This window comes from Mya arenaria, chromosome 3 (assembly GCF_026914265.1).
Source record: "Mya arenaria isolate MELC-2E11 chromosome 3, ASM2691426v1".
In the NCBI taxonomy this organism is placed as follows: Eukaryota; Metazoa; Mollusca; class Bivalvia; order Myida; family Myidae; genus Mya; species Mya arenaria.
In genome coordinates this window covers 25,883,501-25,907,202 of record NC_069124.1, presented here as the reverse complement: position 1 = coordinate 25,907,202, position 23,702 = coordinate 25,883,501, and the positions used below count along the sequence as shown (strand labels likewise).

At 35.9% G+C, this 23,702-nt stretch overlaps 1 protein-coding gene across 4 annotated transcripts in view; it reads left to right on the top strand.

Moving 5' to 3' along the window:
* The first annotated feature begins 10,867 nt into the window (after positions 1 to 10,867).
* LOC128228300 (rho guanine nucleotide exchange factor 17-like) overlaps positions 10,868 to 23,702 on the top strand; it is a 45,999-nt gene continuing 33,164 nt past the window's right edge. For 2 of the 4 annotated variants that reach the window (XM_052939536.1, XM_052939533.1), the window contains exons 1-3: positions 10,872 to 11,016; positions 12,650 to 14,824; positions 19,957 to 20,034. In XM_052939536.1, coding sequence (XP_052795496.1) covers positions 12,704 to 14,824; positions 19,957 to 20,034 — 2,199 coding nt within the window. In that variant the 5' untranslated portion in view covers positions 10,872 to 11,016; positions 12,650 to 12,703. Of the gene's footprint in view, positions 11,017 to 11,645; positions 11,774 to 12,649; positions 14,825 to 19,956; positions 20,035 to 23,702 lie in introns of those variants that run through there. The other 2 variants (XM_052939535.1, XM_052939534.1) reach the window with 2 other exon arrangements.

Genomic DNA, 23,702 nt, shown 5'->3' with positions numbered 1-23,702 from the left:
ACACACGGAATCGCGCCTACCATTACTATATCCCATCGCCTTTTTAAGGTGGGGGATAATTAAAAAGTGACTACAGTCAGATCTGATGCATCTTTTTATCAAATAATAAGGCCAGTAATTATATCTTAGTTAAGGAGTTGTTTTCATTATAGAAGATATCAAGGGCAGTAATGTCAGGTGCGTCCATGCTTCCCGGTTCATTGTTATAAGTGGAAAACGTCCTCGATTCGGTGAGTATTACCACTGTTTTCTATATGTTTCAACGATAATTTTTAGAAACGACCTTGTGCACCGAATGAAGAGCAATTGCTCGTTTATGAAAACGCTTGTTTTAGATCAAAATAATGTTTGTATTAAAATATCTCGTGAAAACAATGCACGTTCTTACTATGCTTCCCGACTCACTCAATGCATTTTTTGCTTTAAAACAACTATTCAATACCGTTTTCTTGCGTACAAACCCCACCCGATGCTTTGTTTTGGACAATAACAGTATTGCTATTGTTTTCCGAATGCAGACAGCCAATTTTGGAGTTAAATCGGCTCATTTACGAAAATGCTTGCTGGTTCATTCTGTACATTTTTAGAACCTAGGTTCATCCCAAATCTGGAAGATCTATGGCACACTGTATTTACCCGAATTACCAGTCGTTTTGTTTTAGTTTTTCACAAAAATTAATTTGGTTAATCATTTTATTAAATAAGAGGGTGTACAGATATATAATTTATATCTTAAAGGAATAAAAGATGAAACGAAAGAAGAGATCAAACCTGAATCTAAATAGACAAAAAACAAGACGCTTTAAGGAAGTCAATATAAACGACATAATAAATGAACTCTGCATACTTGATGATATAATAAAAATAGAGATTCTTTATATATTAAAGGCACTATACTCTAGATTGGCACCAAAAAAGTTTTTTTTCTGTAAAGAAATTCAGGACAAGTATTTAAAGAAATGTTTTACTCTTTCATATCATTAATGTAGAAAAAAAAACGAGTCGGAGACCGGGTTGGAACTGGTGTCGCCAAAATTGCAGTCCAGTGTGGTATCCACTGTGCTACGAAGGCTTACCCTAAACGTTTGGAATATTTAAGCTATATACCTAACTTGGTTATATCACCTGATGGCATCGACTAGCGAATCACGCATTACGGGAATGAATTCCACTAGGAAGACATACCTAGTAATCTTTTTTAATTGAAAAAAAATTCAAGTACAACAACGAAGGCGGGACTCCTTAGGTGACATAGGCTGCCCTTTGCTTCATTTAAAATGGTGTAGTGATTGAAAAATTATCTTCGATTTAAGTCTTCATTTTAAGCAAAAAGTTGCCGTCGGACGTAGCATTTATGACTTAATTTATCACGAGGTATAAACACACTGCCTGTACAAAATTACCCTTCTTAGACGTGCGTTAGAACATATACAAGACTTTTTTAAAAAAATGCCGCCTTTTATTCGTTATTTTAATGTGCCATAGATCTTTCAGATTTGGGATGAACCTAGGTTCTAAAAATGTACAGAATGAACCAGCAAGCATTTTAGTAAATGAGCCGATGTAACTCGAAAATTGGCTGTCTGCATTCGTAAAACAATAGCAATACTGTTATTGACCAAAACAAAGCATCGGGTGGGGTTTGTACGCAAGAGAACGATATTAAATAGTTGTTTTAAAGCAAAAAATGCATTGAGTGAGTCGGGAAGCATAGTAAGAACGTGCATTGTTTTAACGAGATATTTTAATACAGACATTATTTTGATCTAAAACAAGCGTCTTCGTAAACGAGCAATTGCTCTTCATTCGGTGCACAAGGTCGTTTCTAAAAATTATCGTTGAAGCATATAGAAAACAGTGGTAATATTCACCGAATCGAGGACGTTTTCCACTCAAAACAATGAACCGGGAAGCATGGACGCACCTGACATTACTGCCCTTGGATATTATAAAATAAGAATAGGGTCAAGGTAAAAAAGGAATCTCGCCAACGTTGCAAGACTTGTACGAGATGTGAACAGCTTTTTATTTGCCTTCACTATTTTCATAGATTACGCATTGTTTGTAAAAGAATGGGAAGTTAAACTTATATCGTATAGATCGTAATAAATGCTTTGACGCACCCTTGAACCTTGAAACTTTTCAAGAGCTTGGACCCACGAAGTTGCATTAAATGGTTAAATATTAAAACGCATATTTATTATCAACTTATTTGTATTAGTGTATTAACGTAATTACTTACGCAAAGTTCTAACGGGAAGTACATGACCCCTAGTATATCCTCCACCGACAGGCAGTCGGCACAGCCCATGTCCAAGAAGTACCACTGTGCGGTATCCGCCACCACCGCAACGTCGGCCATGTCCAATAGGCTCGTCAGCAGCAACACAGCCGTCGCCGTCTTTAACCTCCCCATGTACTTTGGTAATATTGAGACAAAACTATCATGCCATTCAATGGCAATTCCAATGGCAATGCATGTGTATAATGTTCAATTAGTTTTGTGTTTTATTTAGCGGTCTGTTACTTATGACGTTTACCTAAAGGCTCGCACCTTTCATTATATAATGGCCAAACGTGCTACAGTAAATTATTGTTAATCCCCCGCCACGGAGTGGGGAGGGGATTATAAAAATGCGCTTCATCCGTCTGTCAGTCCGTCCGTCCGTCCGTATGTCCGTCCGTCCGTCCGTCTGGCTGTAACATTTCGTGTCCCGGCTTTAACTTACGTATGCATTGATTGATTACCATACTATTTGGTACAAATGTTGTCCTCATTGAGACGATACGCAGCGACCTTGACCCGGGTCCATACCTCAAAGGTCAAGGTCACACAAGACATTTAAAGGTCAGAGTACATATGCTCGTGTCCGCGCTATAACTTATTTTTGCATTGATGGATTACCATATTTCTTGGTACAAATGTTGTCCTCATTGAGACGATGTACAGTGACCTTGACCCGGGTCCATTCCTTAAAGGTCAAGGTCATACGATACATTTAAAGGTCAGAGTACACATGCTCGCGTCCGCGCTATAACTTACTTATGCATTGATTGATTACCATATAACTTGGTTCAAATGTTGTCCTCATTGAGACGATGTGCAGTGACCTTGACACGGGTCCATACCTCAAAGGTCAAGGTCAAACGAGATATTTAAAGGTCAGAGTACAAATGCTCGTGTTCGCGCTATAACTTACTTATGCATTGATGGATTACCATATTACTTGGTACAAATCTTGTCCTTATTGAGACGATGTGTAGTGACCTTGACCCAGGTCCATACTTTAAAGGTTAGAGTTCACATATGACATTTAAAGGTCATAGAACACAGTCTTGTGTCCGGGCTTTTTACATTTAGAAGTGTAGGCATGTCAATTCTTACTGGATTTATTGACCTTATACATTTCATGTACTTTTAGCAACAATAACTGATCCAAGAACTCGAACCAATTGCAATTTGGGCCATAAATCCATCATTCAGTTGTGTGTCCATATTATGACAATGCTAAATAGAGGATAAAATATAAATGTTAATTGAAAGTGTTAAACAAGTTGCACAGATTGATACTAAGCAGTGGCGGATCCAGGTTTCTCAGTTGGGGGGGGGGGGGGCGTAACTTCTGAAATTGACTTCTGTTGGCCGCTAAGGCCCCCATGTGTTTTCATGGTAATTCAGGGGGGTCGGAGGCCTTCGCGACGGCCAAAGCTCTTAAACTATTGCATGTGTTTACTATGGAACACCGGGGCTCAATGCTTTTTGCGAAATGCGTTATGCAAATGCTATATTTAGAACAATAGTTTAATTTTCGACCAATCGAATGGCCGAGTACGGAATTACGGAAGCTCTTGCTATGTGAAATCTAAATATAGTAACACCTCCTGAATAACGGATTTCCTTCGCATCTCGCATTTCGCATGAAGCATTTTAAAAGCATTTAGCATCTCGCATTTTGCACAAAAATCATTTCTCAAAAAGCATTTCGCATATGGCATAACACAATCAAATTGAATCGGACGAAATATTGTGCACGTTCCGAACTGCTCCCGGCAGTGAAGGGGATGTAAGACATAGGCTACTGATACTGCTACAGAAATATTATTATACGGTGAAAGAAACGATACTCTTTCTAACCTAACGCGTTTACAGCAATATACAGAGTTGCACATCTTGCTATTCGCAATCTAACTGACTTTCTGGCATATTTTCTCTAGGACACCTCTTTACTTTACCGTTTCTGAATATTATATTGTATTGGTGTGTATATATATGTTATTCTAATGAATAGACACAACAAACGTATTATTTTTCACCTCTATTACATGCAGATAAAAGTATTTTTCAAATTAATGTGTTCCTTTTTTCATTTCAAACAAAATGATTCTGCTCAATTTATGCTTACAACGGTAAAAAATATTGAATCGAAGCTTTTCGCATTTTGCATTTCGCAAAAAGAATTTCGCATTAAGCAATTCGCAAAAAGCATTTCGCATAAAGCATTAAGCGTTTTGCAAAAAACATTAAGCATTATGCAAAAAGCATGAAGTATTTCGCATTTCGCAAGAAGCATTGCGCCCCGGCGTTCCATAGTTTACACTGTTTTTACAATGCATGAACTGCGAGAGACACTTTGTAACGTAGTAACGCCGTTAAGCTGATCGTCACCTCCCTATAGATCAAGTTTTTTCCCCCGCTTAAATTGAAAGACCTTGGTAAAATTGAAACAGTAATTCATACAGTTATTGGGCAAACTATAATGTTTGTTCAGTGACACCGAGTGAAAGTGTCTGCTTTAAGCAAGTAGTCCGCTGAATTATCGTGTATTTGATCTCTTAAGTTAATCTTGTTTCATATTATCGGATTTGGTAAAAATGTTACTGGATTGCTAAACGGTTTGGATCTGGATTAGACGCCGAGTTACTCGGCGTCTGATCCGGATCCAATCTGGTTGACGACATCACTACGGTCGCTATCGGTATGCTTAGGGTTACAAACAAAACTTTATCGAAATTACCCATTTACTTCATAGATACGCATGTATTAGCATCTCGAGCAGATAGAAATTGACGCCATAGTGGGAAATTGTTTTTTTTATGAGTTTAAATGAATTGCCTCTCGTAAATTGTCCCTTACCGCTATAAACAGTGTTGACCCTTATCATACCGATCGCGACCATAGTAATTTTAAAGTTAACCAGCTTGGACGAACTAACTCGGCGTCTAATCTGGATCCAAGCTGTTTTACACTCAGTCAACTGTTTTACCAGTTTTCAGACGGACCAAACAAGTTTTAATGACCAAACACATGATAATTCAGCGGACTATTTCTTTGAAGGCAGGATGAGGGTTAAACCATTACAGTTTGGGAGCTATGGAAACCGGAATCGGATCTGAATCGAGCACAAAAAACGACATTACCGTGTTCAGGCTTTAAATCTAACGGCATATCTCTTCGAGCACATCCTTAGCAGTCGAATCAGTTCCAATTCCCAACTGTTTCCCGTAGTCTACATCGAAAAGTGTCGCCTGCCCAAAATACATGTTTCCTTTTTTTTTTAATTTTCATGTAGTTTGAGTGTTAAAAGCTTGGATCACAATCAAGTACATGGTTATTTGTATAGATAACATAATCATGAAAAATCCAACCTTGATTATTCGAACTCGGATTACTCGAATTCCAGAAGCAGCGTCTGATCTTATTCTAAATTTACTGCCATTCATTTCTAGTGTATTGTTTTAAGTCGCTTTATACTGACTTCTGCGAATATATTCAGAGAAGGTGAAATATTAACTCCTTTCCGGCTGATGATATAATTAATATGGAAACAGCTTGGATCCATATAAGATGACAAGCTTCTCGGCGTCTGATATGATTCAAAGCTGTTTGACACTCCCGCCATATCAATCTTTCGAACAGATTTGTTTAGCATAAGACAGTCGCTTATAGTAATAAACTTTAAAATACTTCCAAAGTCATAGAAATGTGAAGACAAATAAAAAAAATATTTGCACAGAACGTAGTCTGCTGGGTGCTATTCTGTACTTTGTATTTAGTCATTATGACGAACGATCCGAAAAGTGAAACAGACGAGCAAACGTCTGTTTCACTGACTTCTCAGGGTTAATACATTCAACACAATGTCGAATAAAACCAGAACATATTTTATTAAAATAACTGTTGTGTCCGATATTCCCCGCATGTATTTCAGCCGTCCGATATTCACTACAAAACTACGCATGTGTCCGATTGAACGGCGTTTTACTTCCTGCATATAGCCGTAAAAACGGAGGATAGCCAAACGCTAACACATTCTACTGAATACGTCATAATAGATAATTTAATCGATAAGAGCGTTCCACAACGTCTCGGACCAATTATATTTCGTAAGAGTCCAATGTGGCCAAATAGATGTTCGATACAACCACGGTAAATCGAGATCTATTTTTTTTGTGTGGCGCAAATCATAACCTTAAAAGCTATCTACAATGATGGAACGATATTAATAATTTATACATATACTTGGAAAAAAAATTGGGGGGGGGGGCCGCGCCGGGTACGCCCCCCCCCCCTGGATCCGCCTATGCTAAGCGCATTCTACCAAGCGTTATCATTATGTGAAACAAGCTTAATATTAAAAAAAAAAATGGAAACAAATGTGATAATATATTTATAACATGTGTTTTCTCTTCAAAAGCAGTAAAACAATGTTATGACGTCACCACAGTATATGTGTATCACTTTATCGCAAACTTACTTAAGGCTTGCTATTTCATCGATGTTATAAATAAAGGACTCATTATCCTTTCTATTTTCAGCCAAAATAACCTTGTCATTGATCTTACCTAAACTACACAATATAAAAAACTTCAAATATCCAAGAATATTTAGGTTACCGATCAAGCAACTTGTATTTCCTATATTCCCACTCTTGACCAGTGGTTGTGTACAATTTTGGTCAGATTCAACGTACCAGTCAGGTTGCTAGAAAAACAAAATATACTAAAAACAACGGCGGGGGATATAGCCGTCCTTTGGACTGCCTTGTTGCTATGATAATACATTTATTAATAGAATATTTATTAACTTTATTTACAATATATTTAGACTGAAGAAAAACAAAACCGGAAGGCATAAAAACACGTTTAAATAGGACAAAATCCTCAACTTTGTAAAATTATCACTTCAGAATAATGTTCTAAAATATCATACTTTAACATTTTACTTTTTATCATCTATAAAGGGTTTCTGTACACACCTGCAAATATTTTTTCAAATAATATCAACACGGGAATGGAAATAGCCATTTAAATCTCCAAATTTTATATCAAAAGAATATCTCCCAGGACAAATCCTGGACTTTGTACGGGAACTAGCGGTGCTGGGATTCCGAGCCTGACTCTCAGAGCCACCACTCGTACGTGTGGACTGGTCTTTCATGATACGAGATCTGTCTTCTCTTCTGTCTTTCCATCGACTCTCAGGGTCACTATTGTACATGCGTATGTGATCGCGCATGTTGCGAGAACTATCCAACTTTCTTCGTTACTACTAGCACTAAGGGTCTGTTTCCTCTTTTTCTTATCCCATCGTCCCTTTCTTTGTCATCATACTCATCCTCGTGTTTTTTTTCCACCTCAACCTACCTCTTACCTTAATATCTCCCTTTTCCTATCTATCATCTCCCTTTTTTCCTCTCTTCTATTCTACCTGCCCCTTTTAACAAATCTTCTTCTCCCCTATATCCGCCATTCTTGCCCTATTTTATCTTCCCTCTTCTCCTCTTCTATCCTCTTTTTCTATCATCCATTCTTTAATTGCTGTTCTCTTATACTAGTTTCCCACTATTCCCTTAATATTGTCCTTTTCCTTTCTATCATCTCCCATATTTCATACCCGTTTTCTCTTTTCTATTACCCTTTCTATTCTCCCTTCCTCTTCTATCATACGTTCTTACCTCTGACATCCGCTATTCTTGCATTCTGCAATCCCCCTCTTATCCTTTTCTATCCCACCTCTTCTATCACCCATTCTTTATTATTGTCCTCTTATATCCCAATATTCCCTACTCTATCATTCCTCCCTTCTCACGTCCTTCACCTATACTACCCCCTTCTTCCCCTCTTCTATCCTCCTCCCTTCTCCCCCTCGCCCCCCTTTGCAGATCTTATATCCTCACTCCCTTCTCCCCCTCGCCCCCCCCCCCCCCCGTATGCCCTCTTCTAATCACCCTTCCTTCTCCATCTCGTCCCCCTTATCTCCTCTTCTATCCTCCCTCCCTTCTCCACCTCGCCCCCCTTATCCCCTCTTATATCCTCCCCCTCCCCCCTCGTCCACCTTATCCCCTCTTCTATCCTCCCTCCCTTCTCCCCTCGCCCCCTTATCCCGTCTTCTATCCTCCCTCCCTTCTCCCCCTCGTCCGCTCTTCTATCCTCCCCGTCCTTCCAACCCGGTCTCCTCCTTATCTCCTCTTTATCCTCCCTCCCCTCTTATATTCTCCCTCCACCTTCTACCCCTCTTCTACCCTCCCTTCTCCTTCTCTATCATCTTACCACCTGTTCAATACTCCCCGTTCTGACGATAACATTCACATAAACTTCAACAAAATTGAATGATGATGATTATTAATGATAATACTAATATTATACAACAAGAACAACAACAACATGAACAGCAACAACATGAACAACAACAACAACAACAATTATTTCAAATCTGCAATATGCATGACAATGTTGTTCAGCTAGTATGGCTCTTTTCGGCTATTATTGAGTCACTATTGTTTCATATTTCAATTTTTTTACGAAATTTGTAGAAAGATGCAACGCTGAAATTTTTGCCCAAGGATTGCATCATTAAAATACAAGCAAAACTAAAATAGTTCACACGTGTAAGAGCAGTAAATAAGATCTTTAGTCTTTTGTATGCTAAGGATTTTCATATCTTTTCTGTAAAAAAAAAATTTAGAACTAAACTTCCTTGTTTTCTTTACATCAGTTGTGACCCGTGGTGACCCATGTGAGAACCCTTTTGGATTCACGTGATTCCTCAACCTGGTATACTAAAGTTATGTTGTCCACGCTGTAACTCGAGGTGCATATGTCGCATCATCACCAAATTGTACAGTATGTTTATTGGCAAAATATTCGATCTTATCGATGACAAACTATGTCGCCTTTGACACTTCAAAGTTGTTGCCCTCGAATTGCAACAAATACGCAAAGTTTATGTTGTCCGCGCTGTAACTCGAGTTACTAGTACATTTGCCTGATCAATCTCCAAATTTGTACAATAAGCGTATTGGCAGAATACTAGTATCTAAGCCAACGTCGATAGCAAGCCATGTCCACAGAGTAATGGCCCTTGAGTTGCTTAAAGTACACAAGCTTTAGGTTGTCCTCTCGGTTACTCGATGAGCTTTTGACCGATCATTACCAAACTTTAACAATATGAGTAAGGGAGGGACATGTTTTACTCACAAGTAGTTTGTGATCACTTTGGACTACAACATGTCCTTCATACGCCTTTTGATAACACTTGATCATGCCGTGCAAAAAAGAAAAAGCAAACAGGTCTGTCATTTTCAAGAAAATAAACGACAACTAAAACGTCAACTTGCAGCACAATATCAATAATCGGGTCGAAATACGAGGTGGTGGTGTGTAAGCTTATTTATACTCGCACCCAAATCGGCGAATGCTCCGAAACGACATGGTCATATTAGGTTTTGGGGGTATAGTGCAAAGACAGAATGTAACCCTGGTTAGAGCTACACTGGCTCTTTAACGTGTTTTAACATGCAAAACGTTGTGTTTTGGTATGTTACGGATTTGAGCAAATTTACCAAGGAATAATTATGATGAAACTCCTAAAATACTACATGAGTATGTCTGTGTACCAAAATGCTTCAAACTATCCAATCAACAATATATTGTTCTTTTAAAACTGTCGAGCATTTGGTTACCTCAATCTATTGATAAGCACTGGAAAGTGCAATTAGTTCACGAGTCATGTTAGTGCAACTAAATTAATACATTGATAGTGATCAATATTAAATTACAATTTGAAACATATGTTCTACGTTCTATGCTTTGTCTACCTTCGTATCTAGATCATTTTTATGTTCCATTTTTGAGGAATTACAACGCTGTGTTATTAAACTATTAAAAACACCCCACTAGGACAGCTTTTAAAGGAGTTTAAAAATCTTCCAAGGAACAATGCTCCAAACTAAAACAGTTATACGGTAATATTATTAAAAGTATTCTTCCTCAAGTGAAATTATATTAATTTCACCAACATGTATTTGGAATGGTGCACAATGACTTTAGACAATTTTTCAAAAACATTAATCATCAAAAATAAAATTTGATTAAATATGTCAACAAGGTCCCATTTTTCGAAAATTCATAAGCATAACAACCTTAAGAAGCTCATTTAATTCAGTCAAATTTGTTGAATCTTGAAACTTCTTAAGTCCCTTATAACAGGATTAAGCTTAACTCACTGTTTTTGTTGTTTTATAAAATGCGTTATATTTACTACTTTAAGAGTTTTTAGGAATTATATAAGAAAAATCTGTATGCTAATGAGAAGAAACCATTTTTTATTTATCAAAATCCATTTTAGTATGTATTTTGGCTAATTGAAATAAACGACTTAAGCCTATTAAGCTTAAGAAGTTTCGAGAAATTGGGGCCAGGGGATTATCATGCCAAACTTTCCTTAAACTATGCCTTTAAGCCTGTTATAAGGGGCTTAAGATGTTTCGAGAAAATGAGGCAGGAGGCCGGATTTTAAACTTTGTTAATCTACAAAAGCAAATCGGACCGCAGTGCTCCGCGTTATAAACCTTGCCTTCTCCAAACAAAAATGGCGACGTCTGTCAAGTTTTGCTGAATGAAATGAAAACTTTTAGGAGTTTTGTTATAAAAGGACTAGTTACTGGACATGTTTGGATTGTAAATAATCTTATATGGATATTTGATATTTTTGAAATGGATAAAGCGTTCAAAATGGTAAATGTTGAAGTTTTCCAAGAACAAAACTTTCGTGACTTTTCGAGGGGCGCACTTGGGGGAAAATCCGTCATTTTCAAGAACTGTTTATACCTTTCTATCATATGATTTCATTGTTGATTTACTTCACTTACTACTAAGCAATTTTGATTTTATGATATAAAAAAGGAAATAAACTTTAAGAACGTGTTGCCATTCTGTTGTTTATATTTTCTTGTCAGATTTTGACAGGATGTTGTTTTCATTTCCTAAAGACAAATGAGAAATTTTGTTATGAAAATCTTATGAGAAACATTTTTGTTTTATTTTGCTCTAAATTTTTAATAAAATCATTTCATTTTGTATATTTTTTGTAGCTTTTTGGTAAATATGTCTTATATGACTTTACTGATGTTTTCAAATTCTCAACTGACAGTAGTAGTTCTCAGAGATTCTGTTTGCTAATTGCATATTAATACAGTAGTTAATTTGATCTATTTCGATTGTTATTAAAATGATATTGTCCAGAAAATAATATGGCTCCTATATATTAAACCATGTCCTTTTTGTCCTAACAGTCTGACTTGATAATGTCAGAAGTACCATGTTGTTACAAATGAACAATAATAGAAAATTAGATGAAAGAACGACTCATCCGGAACAAATAATACATATAAAATACCCAGTTATTTTTTCACAGGCACTTTATATTAAAAACATTGGAAAAGTCCGGACTGTCCAAGACCTACTCCTGTCTGAGATCTAAACTTCCTTACTGGTACATGTTTAGCGTATGCATTATGATGCTGTATTGTTATAACTTTCATAGAACTCCTTTTATGTTAAAAACAGCCAACTAAATGAACTATTACTGCATTTTTTTTAAATATCATAAAGGATTTCTGTATCATTACTATGTAATATTACAAAAAAATCTATTTCCAAATCGCCAAATCTCAACCATACAACAATGTAAGGATTTTTTTCTCCATTTCTGGCAAAGATAAGAATGATTTATTTTATATATTAGGTACTTAGGTGCATACAGTATACAGTTTACATGCAGTATTTTTCAATTCTAAAAATCAAAATTAGACATTCAAACTTTTTATAATTGTATTTTTAATGGTAATAACCCCTATTTTTCAGAAGTAATCCATAATAATTTTCAACTGTAATATGAGTTTTTTTTCGAAAAAAAAAAATAGTTCAGATGTTATTACTTAGCACACATGTAGCAATTTGCTAATGTGTATCAATATGCTCTTGCTTTAATAATATTCTAATTATGAAAAATCAGATTTTCAATCAAGAAGGTGAAAGCACATAAAAAGCGTACATGCCCGACTTTGTATCATACTAGGTACATGTATAAGATATTTTATATTAGCCCTAAAACAGTCTTACTACTATAGGTTTTAAACCTTACTTTTGGGCTAAAATGGACAAGTTTAATTCAACGATAGTCAAATTATGCTTAATTATCGATTGAGTAAGAACATCAAATTCAAATGAGCGTAATATCCGTTTGAGGTGCTCTTGATTGAAATTCCATGTAAAGATTTTATTTGCGAAAATAGCTCACATTCCATTCCCCTGAAAATGAGACAGCCATGTTTATACAAATGCAATAATTTTTTTTCGTTTATTTCAGGTTTGAAATTTAGTTATGGAACTGAGTTTTGATAACAAGTCTGATTAATCCAACATGGAAGAAAATGTAACACCAAGTGATGATGAGAAAAGTAAGAGAGTTTCTCCAAAGGTTGCAAGGCCAAAACTTCCAAAATTTGGAAGCCAGACCTTGGGGCATCATTTCAGACACAAGACTGATCCCGGTCAGGCCAGTGAGATTAAAAATCTTATGGAAGAAATAAAGAAATGGAAGGAAGGGAGTATATTTGATAAGACTCCAATTCGAACAAAAATGATCAAGCCGCAACAAATGATCCCAAAGGCACATTCAACACAAACCTCACCCAGGAGCTCTCCTCCCCCAGGCTCCCCAGGGTCAGGAAAAAGGAGCTCTAGTCTGAACAGAAACAGGAGTAAAAGCTTGAAATTATTAACTGACAAACTGAAAAGTCCTAAAGGTGGATCTACTAAAGATGCACCATCTAGTCCAGGCGTAGTCATGTCTCAAAGCACTCCTCCAGGTACTGATATGTTTTCTAAAAGTAATAATACAGTGGGTTTAGATGCACCCATTTTTGTGGTAGATACTGGTGATGGTGAAACGGAACAAGAAATGAGGCCAATGCAAGAAAGTGATAAAGAAAGAACATCCATTGTTGAACCCATTCCAGAACATGATGAGAGAATTGAAGAAGATGATAAGGAAAGGGATAATGAAACAAAACCTGATTATGACCGGTCATTTGACAAAAATGTTAGTTTTTTAAAAACAGATGTGGTAAAACCCAAAGTAAAGTATGTAGGACAAAACATTGATGAAGAAACTGCAGCTATGTCTGATGGTGACTCACCTGTTACACATGTTAGTTCATTTACTTTGCATCCAATTGACAGAAATTCTCAGTTTTTAAGATTAAGACAAACTGCACCTCCTAAACGAAGACCCGGTTATGCCGGTTTATCTTTACCAAGACCAAAGATTTCCATGTTTAAAAAGCAACCTGATGACAGTTCGCAAGAGCCAGCTCGCTCTATGGATGATAGTGTAATAAAGAAACCAACAAAGCTGGATTTACCAGGATTTTCCAGCATGCGCAAGCTTTCAACACCTAAGTGTTTACCCTTATTAAAATCAAAAGAAGAATTTGGTGCTCTGGATATATCAGGACATAATTTGTTCAGAACACCAAGCACTGATAGCCCACCTTCTTTTATTGGAGAAGAGAATGCAATAGAATCTCCATCAGATTCAAAGAGTTTAGATGGTGATAGAAGTGAACCACAAGGTGCTTTTAGTGATAATTTTAATGTTGAAAGTGAACAAGAAATAGTGGTCGATGATAAACCTGAAAAGAGAATTAGCAGATCACCGAAACAGAAATCCAAGAGTGACCCTAGTGGAAACAAAACATTCGACTTTGAAACAGCAGGAGTTATAAACTCGAGTCAGTCTAAGAGTTTTCCATTACTCGATAAAGAATATCCACCAGGTTCTATTGAAGAGATTTCTGAAGTGGAAGATTCTGGTACAGAAACTGTGACAGACAATCTGGAAAGACCAGATCCGACTGAACTGGATATTTTGAACAATAATGAAAATCCAACTCTAGAGGAACAAAGACAATCATCTGGTGCATCTGTATCATTTTCAGATACTGATAGATTCGAGAACGATTCTGTGTCAGATGATACAAGTTTATTTTCTTCACAAAGCAACATATCTGAACCCTTTGATGACCCGTCGTGTAAAACTTTGATCCTTGAAGGGTTCCCAAGACCATTTTCGGAAGGAATGGCGCCATTGCAGGAAGATGGTGATGAAGATGCGCTCACAAACTCGTGTGGGTCGGAAAGTTCAACCTCAACACCAGTAAGTTACTCTCCGACTGGAACTTTGGAACGCCAGCATAATTTATTAAATGTCCCGTCACCAAAACGTCCAATATTGAGAAGTGTTAGTTCCGCAAGTGTTTTACAAAGAGAGCGGAAATTATCTGGAAATAACAAAGACAAAGAGAATCATCGAAAGCATTCGTTAACAACAGGCGATGATACGGTCCCAATTGAAGGGCCACCCATGGATTTTCTGCCTATCGGCGATGCTGGAAACGTCTTGGCAAGCAGCATGCCGGCAGTTTGGAATATGGACCGATTACCATCTATGTCCCCAGAAAGGGAAACACAGTATGTGAAGGTAGGTAGAGTCAGAAATTTTATTTATTGTTATATGTAAAATAGAGATATATGTCAATGTGCCCAAATTATATGGTTGGTCAATTTTGAAATCAACTTGATAATTATATATTGGCTGACCCCTATTACCCACTTTAAGCTTAATAAGGAAATAATCATGTACAATATCACATAAACCTCATAGGAATTGATCTCTAAGTCCAGCCGGATGATTTCATTTCTACAATCTTATCAGCATACAGACAGAAACTATTCATGACAAAAGTAATAAAAATAATTGTACATTTATGTAATTCTTAGTAAGGAGACTGAGACAAAACTCCTTTTAAACTGAGGCAAATTTTCAGACCTTAAGGCAGGTTATGAATGGCATTTTTGCAAAATAATGAAGATGTGATCATTCCAAAAGTGTTCCATTCATGTTGATGAGCTATTTACCCATATAGCTTAAAATCACATCTCACAGAACTAGCTATTGGTGGATTATCTGAGAATTTATTATTTTATCATTTCCCCGTTGGGCGCCCCATTGATTTCAAGTGTACAGGTATATAGATAGAGAAGAAGGGTAGGCAGAAAATGATGTTTCTTCCATCCAGCCAGGCAGATGCTACCTATCCAAAATATAAAGCAAACTGGAACTATGCCAGAACTACTTAAAACTTACACTATAAACTCTCAGAGAGCCTGGAACTGATTTTTGGTGGGCTGCAAAATGCCCCGGAAATCAGAAATGATATTGTTCATACTCACTCAATTGATGTGGGTTTTTTTGGTAATGATGAATGGAAGAACAATTAAATTAGTTTGATAAGTTGGGCAATCTGAATTGCAGCAGTTTTTCGTATGAACTTATTAATTATTTTAACATGTATATAAAATGTTTCTTAGAGTAGTGAAAATAAGTCAACCGTCTTAACAACAAAACTCCTTAAAACAAATTTGAAATTAAACAGGATTTCATAGCTTTTGGCTTGTCCACTCACTGAATTTTAATATGATATTGACCCAAACATGTGATGCCTTGGTTTGAGATATGCAAGTTAGTGTTCTATCATAATGCTAGCCGAACAACCGTTAACCTATAAGTTTATATTATTAAATCTAATTGCTACATTTTGCTTCTAATGTTAATTTTCTGACCATTACTGCACATGTACCTTGTATTAGGGTTTTAGCCAGGTATGAAAAGGGGCAGGGTGGTGCAAAAAGGGATAGGGTTCTAACCCAATGGTTTTAGGGTACAGTAAAGGCCTTAATAGTGCTCCTGTAATGCTTAAATAGCCCTTTTTTCAGCACCCTGCTGCCCCTCTGTGCCCTTTTGTTTGACAGAGCCGCCTTCAATGATTTTTAGATTTTCACAACAGGTACTGAAAGCAATTGCATACAACCTGGTTTCTCTTCCAATTTTGAACTACATTAAAAAAAAAAGATATTTATTGGACATATTGTCAAGTCACTTTTTAGAAATAAGTATGAAATAATAGATAGGCATAATTTTGACACTAAAGTAACAGTAAAGGTTTTCATGACAAACACATTATTAATTGAATATTGGCCCTTGCAAGTGCTCATTCAATGCGCATCAAAACCTAGAACTCTGCCCTTTTCAAATCATGGCTAGAGCACTGACTTAAATAATATCCACCAGTCAATTGTAACCACGGCTCCCCCAGGTCCGGGGAATAGCGGGGACTTTGACTTTCGGTCCAGCCAAGCCCGGGTAAAATCCCTACCCTGCGGGGACGAACTGCTGTTTTAATCCCCACCAAATGCCCCCGCACCCCAGGGACCATAGGTAAGGACCATTCCCCGCTATTTTTTGCGCAAAGACAATACCACCGCATTCACCTGGCACTGCGGGGCCACTTGGAAGGTAAAAACACATTTCATTTCCCCGGCTATCCCCTGTATACCCCTGGACCTGGAGGGGGCCATGGTTACAATTGACTGGTGCATTACAAATTTAACAAAATATGTGAGAAATGTGTTTATTTGAAGTAAATTAAAGGCTTCAACTGCCAAGTATCATAGGATGGATGTAATTATAATCATACATGTATAAAAAGCTTTTAAAACAAAAGAAAGAAAATATTTGATTATCAATATATTATATATTTAATTCAATTCAAAGAAGGCAGAAGGGTGCGCATCCTGTTCATTAATAGTGCAGAGGGACGCGGGTGCAGCACCGTCCAGTTGTTCTCTCCACCTTTTTGTGAATGGTTCATGGGCCTTAAGAATAGTAAAAATAGCAACAAAATGCCTAAAATTTTAAATTCACGCTAGTATACAATTTTATGTACATTGTGTTTTTCAGACAAGTTAAACAAGACAAAGGCAATTTAGATACATTTAAACTTAACTGTACTACTTGACTTGAATTTGAGTCCAATTTATGCGAAAAAGGGATTTTAGGGATTGTGAATGCGGTCAACAGGCAACATTACTCTCCTATAACTCGTTAGCTAAAACCCAAAGATATTAAATGTTAGTGTTACATAATACCCCCCCCCCCCAAAAAAAAAAAAAATCAGGCCTGTCGGCTTATACTATTTACAAATATATGAAATATTTCCCACAAAATGATGCAGTCATTTTCTCACAAATTGAAATCAAATGGAACATAAACCTCATAACCCATTTTATGAATGTTGGTGGCAAATTCTCAAATAATGCTCTGAAAATGTACTAATAATTCTTCTCGGAATAATAATTTTAACCCCCTTTGTTCTATAATTGAACTGCTGTTTCTGAAATAATTACTGTACTGTGCCTGTGTTCATATTACAAACAATTACTAGCAAAAAGAAATGGCTGATAAACATCAATCTGTATTTTATCAGAAAATCTGAAGAATTTGCAAATGATCAGGTTCATATCCGGTAAAATTTCTAAAGGTCTTTTTACTCTTTCTGTACCTTTTGTATGTTATTCTTTTAAAAATGGGGATAACTCCTTTTTTAAGTATGATTTTGATCTACAAGAACGATGTTTTCTATGATTTGAGTTTCTTGCTGTTTGATTTACAGGAAGCTTATTATGAACTATTTACTGTGTTTCCATGACTGGTGTCTGTTTTCTGGTGGGAGGCCTCAGAAAAACAATCTGCCAATCTTTAGGTACTTCCATGTACTCAATGTTCCATCAGTTGTGAAGGTCAAACGTGTGTAATTAGCATCTTGCTTTGTGCTTGAATCATGAAAAGGTGGAAAACGGTAAATGTTCTAGTCCACTAGTTCAAACTAGTATGCAGCAACAATATGTCTACAGATGCATTTCATGATCATTATCATCATGACATTATCATCAACAACATCATCAGCAGCAGCAGTAGCAGCCGCAGCAGCAGAATTCATCAAAACCATCTTTTTATTATTATCATCATCATCATGATCAGCAACAGCAGCAGCAGCACTTTGACCATTATCAGCAGCAACAGCAGCTCCTCCTCCACCACCTTCACCACCACCACCACCACCACCACCACCATCATCATCATCATCATCATCATCATCATCATCATCACCACCACCACCACCACCACCACCACCACCACCACCACCACCACCACCATCATCATCATCATCAACAACAACTCTGCCCCACCCAACAGCAACAGAATCATCATTAACAGCAGAAGCAGTGTCATGTCCCCACCAATCTCATCTCCATAGATATTTCAATACTTTGGGGTTTTCAGATGCATATAAAATCCCTGGTACTCAAATAATGCTGTGGTTTTCATCTTAATTCAGGTAGCTTTGAACCGCAAGTATTTAGCAGATCATGAACTCATTGATTACTTGGGCAGATTTTTGCACACATATTGCACATACTTACAATCTGACGTCATCAATACTGCCATAAATCACTATGCTAGTTTCTTCTTATGAATCATTGTTTCCTTTATTTATAGGACTAAAGAGCATTGTTTTACCAGAAAATAAACAAAACACACACAAAGTGGCATCTGATGAATTTTGCGGTGCAATATTAATACCTCTAGAATGCAGCTGATTATAGTCGTTATAAACTTCTTTGCCATAGTTGCGGTGTCATTGCGGTGCTTTCGAGGCACGGCGCACACATGCTTTGAAGGGATTAATAAAGTTGTCTGGTGGTGCCGTCATCTTCACACTTTTGTTGCTGATCAATTAGTTTTAAATTACTTGTAGTGGAGTCTTCAAACTTGGTATGCACGTTTGTTATCGTCAGTAGATGACTCCTACTGATTTTAGTGTAAGTATGTCAAAGGTCAAGGTTATGCTGACCTTTTTTAGAAAAAAAAATTGGCGCCTTATCCTGATGGGGGGGTGATGCATTCAATTCTTGGAATTCTAGTTTGAAGTAAACAAATGTGCTAAACTGAAATTTCACTGAAATATACCTTGAATGTTGTTGATTTATAATTAGTTTTGTTATATTGTGTTCTAAACATAACAAGAATTCTGAACAGTAAGTACAAAATTAATGTAAACTAAATAATCAATTATATACACAATGAAAACAATATACATAATAATGATTATACTTTAAACATCTAAGATATATTATAATTAGTTTTATATTAATTACATGTGATTATTTCTTAGATATACAAAATTGTACTTCATTATTGAAGTGCTATATATCAATATCTGTTTGACCGAACTCTTAAAATATTCATTTGTTCAAAACCAGTACATTTTTAATACTTATGACATAAGCTGTATTGAATCAAATGATGATATTTCGTATTGTGTCATAAAAACCACTGCTATATTTATAATGAAATAGGTTTGGGTCAGCCAATTATAAAAGAATTTCATTTTCAACTATTCAGGACAATTTAAGACGTTCATAATTGTTAAATTGTTAAAACTTGTCCAGTGCTGAATAATCGTTAAAAAAAGCATTTCACATGGATGATATAGTTTTTCTTTGTCAGGTTGATAATTAAGATTTTCATATTTTAATTTTATTTATATTATATTCATAATAATTATATACACATTTTGTTCACAGGAATTTATATTTATATTTACAGGCTGTATCAGATATGGAAAAAATTGATTGATTGATAGAATTTTGGTTTAAAATTATGTTTGCCAAAGGTACCAGAATTTAAGCGAGAGTTTGCCTATGTTTCAGGACAAACGCTACCACATTACAGAAGAGCTGTTCCGAAATGAGCGGGAATATGTGGATGCCCTAAAAATGCTTAAAGAGGTAAGAAAATTTGATGAATTAATTAGTTTTTATTGTGATGGTTGTCAATTATACAATGATCCCATCATGAAAGGGATCCACCATGACCAACTTATATTCAGTAATTTGTACATTCAAGTTTATATGCCTTTCGGAATGCTACCCCAAAAATCAACGCCCCGAAAGCTCAGTGGTAGAGTGTCTGCTTCGTGCGTGGAAAGTTTTGGGTTCAATTCCGTACAGACTGAAAGCTGGACAGCTTCAGACAGACAGAAAGACGTTAAAAAATAGCTACCGGTAGCTACCTTGTGTGGCGCTGGACATTTGAGGAAAGTACTGGAAAAGTTGGAGTACTCAGTACTCAGGTTTAACCTTTATAAACTCTACAAAACTACTTAATCCCCAAATCATTTTGGCTTGATTGCCTAATGAGACAGATCAAAACAAAAACTTTCTGAATATTAGAGAAGGACACATCAAGTAATTTCGGAAAATGAGGTCATAATTTTTTCTCCACTCTGACAATTGATTTTGATAGCATTTTTGTTCCAAAACAGTGACTGATTACAAAATGTTTTGCTGTTTGAAAACTGTGGGATATCAATTATATATCTCTGATAAGTTTATTTTACCTCTGGAAAGCAAATAATAATGATGTATTCATACTCAAAATTGAACACTGGTGATACAATAATTTTATATACAATGTATATGTACTGTATGTCAATGAAACATTTTTCTGGAACTCATGTATATAGAGCCTCTGTTTTGAACAAATGTCTTGGCTGTGAAAGTATGTTTGGAGAAAAAAGCAATGATTCTGAATTTCTTAAAATACATTCCTGGCAAGAGATTTCTTTTTGTTCAAGATTATTACCCATGTTTCTGCCATTGTTAATTCTGGTTTGTAGTCGGAGATGGGTATTTTATGTCATAGCTCGACACTCTTACATCACACGAAAAGTTGTGCATGACATATTGTCGACATGTTGAGAATTTTTGCCACACATAGTGACACAATTTTATTCCATTGTTTTGTTTTTTGACATGATTGTATAAAGGGTTTTAGCTAGGATTTAAAAAAAGGACAGGGTTCTGCAGAAAAGGAACAAAATTCTAAAGGAGCATAGGGCACAGTTTGTGTTGAGCTAGGAAGAGTTCATACATATAAGAATTTCACAGTAAATATTAGGAATTGTGCTATATTGTTTGAAGTTTCAACTGCCAAATATGTCCAGAATGTTTGAATTCATAAATATATATTTTAAGTTTTAGTCAAAACAATAGAAATAGTTGAATGTCTTCAGCATTTAATTCTATGAAAGCAAGAGGGTGGGTGCACATGCTGGTCTCCATGAGGGTATAGATTTACCATTGGCCATTACTCAAAAACTGTTTGAGTGTATCATATTGTAATGGAACTTGGTATACATGTTCCCAGAGAAAACACGCATATTTACAGAAATGCCAATAACTCTAGTTTAAATATGTGTAGAGTTATGCACCTTTTTTGAATGAAAAACAACAGAGGAGCATTCCAGATTGCTTAGTGTAGAGTTATGCCCCTTTTTTGAATGAAAAACAACAAGAGCATTCCAGTTTCCTATGTGTAGAGTTATGCCCCTTTTTTTGAATGAAAAACAATAGAAGAGCATTCCAGTTTGCTAAGTGTAGAGTTATGCCCCTTTTTTGAATGAAAAACAACAAGAGCATTCCAGTTTCCTATGTGTAGAGTTATGCCCCTTTTTTGAATGAAAAACAATAGAAGAGCATTCCAGTTTGCTAAGTGTAGAGTTATGCCCCTTTTTTGAATGAAAAACAACAAGAGCATTCCAGTTTCCTATGTGTAGAGTTATGCCCCTTTTTTGAATGAAAAACAATAGAAGAGCGTTCCAGTTTGCTAAGTGTAGAGTTATGCCCCTTTTTTGAATGAAAAACAACAAGAGCATTCCAGTTTCCTATGTGTAGAGTTATGCCCCTTTTTTGAATGAAAAAACAATAGAAGAGCATTCCAGTTTGCTAAGTGTAGAGTTATGCCCTTTTTTTGAATGAAAAACAATAGAAGAGCATTCCAGTTTGCTAAGTGTAGAGTTATGCCCCTTTTTGAATGAAAAACAACAGAAGAGCGTTCCAGTTTGCTTGGCAGTACTCTTAATGTGAAGAAACTGGAACATGTGGTTATGTAATCATTTGTTAACAGATTACACAAAAGCTCATAATGCTGTACAAGAATTGTAGAAAATCACTAGTTTGCCCCAAAGGTCAGCTATTATCAATTCTGATTTTCAAAGATTGAAAAAAGGGGTTTTCAAACCACAAGTTTAAATGATACATGGTTTTAACTTTAAATCTAACACAGAGAAATTGTTAGAAGAAAGAATGTTAGTTTTAGATGCTAATGTTTTCACGAATTCAGCAGAGATTCCTTTGCCAAAATTTCAGTAAATATATCATTAATTGTTCAGCCTCTCACAGTTTGATTTGAAATATCGGAGATAACAATTAAAACACCTTGAGAACTGTATACTCTCATTAAATTTTAACACCACTACCGAGAAATGAAATAGCTACCTGCAGAAATGTCGATATTTCATACATTGATACCTGATAGGTAAATTTTGACACCATTTATTTTGGAATCTTGCGGCAGGAGATAAACTATCTTCATATGCCAAAATATTGCAGAATAAAACAGAAGCGTGCATAACTGTTTTGATTGTATCTTGTCAGTTTTATTTGGTAACCTAGACATTAAATTCAAAGCGTGTGCTAGAAATAAATCAGGAAATGAAATGCTATTTTTAGGTCGTGCATGAAAGGTATCTGCTCCAATTGATTGATACATGAATTAAATATAGTTTTGCGAGTTGATTTCTTATTTTTTTACACTGCTTTTGACAGTACATGTAAATAAATAAATGAATTAATTAAATTGTATGCAAACTAGGCCTTGCATTTCTTTTCTCTTTTGTTAAATACTCAAAGAATTTCTTTAACATTTAATTTTAGCTATTCTGTCAAGGTTTTTTATAGCTATGGAGCTTTTGTCATCAACGTGCAAAAATTTAAACCTTGGCCATAATATGGCACAAATTTCAAATAATGTTTAAAGAATAATCAAAAGAAATTTTGGAAACAGTTCACGTTTGACTCATTAAACTGATTTGATTGGTAAGCAGTTCTTATTGGATAAATATTGACCAATCAATAGTCATTCTGGATAATTTTGACCAAACGAAAGATTAAATAACCAATTAACTGATAATTGCTCCGCAGCTCTCCTGTTAGAGGGAGTGATATTGTTGCCCACCAGAGTGAACTTATTAAGACATAAGAAGCTGCAGCAATGTGAATCATTAGTAAATATCTTTAAAACTAAAATAAACTTCAGTGTGTAAAAGGCAGCACTCAACACCTGCTAAAATTTCTGTGCTGATACCGTTTCAGAAAATGACAGTCATATGGGTTTTCAATACAGCGTGCTGTATTTTTATTATTTCGGATCTGGATAGGCACACAATGTTATAAAGTCTTTTATCAATGCTGCACATAAATATATTGGTCAATAACATTCTTCCACAGCAAAGGTCCAAAAATTACATTAATTAAGACCACAACATATACTTCATAAAATTTCTATTCGATCAATAAATGGACCCTCTAAAAACCGCAATGAGTATTGACGCGGG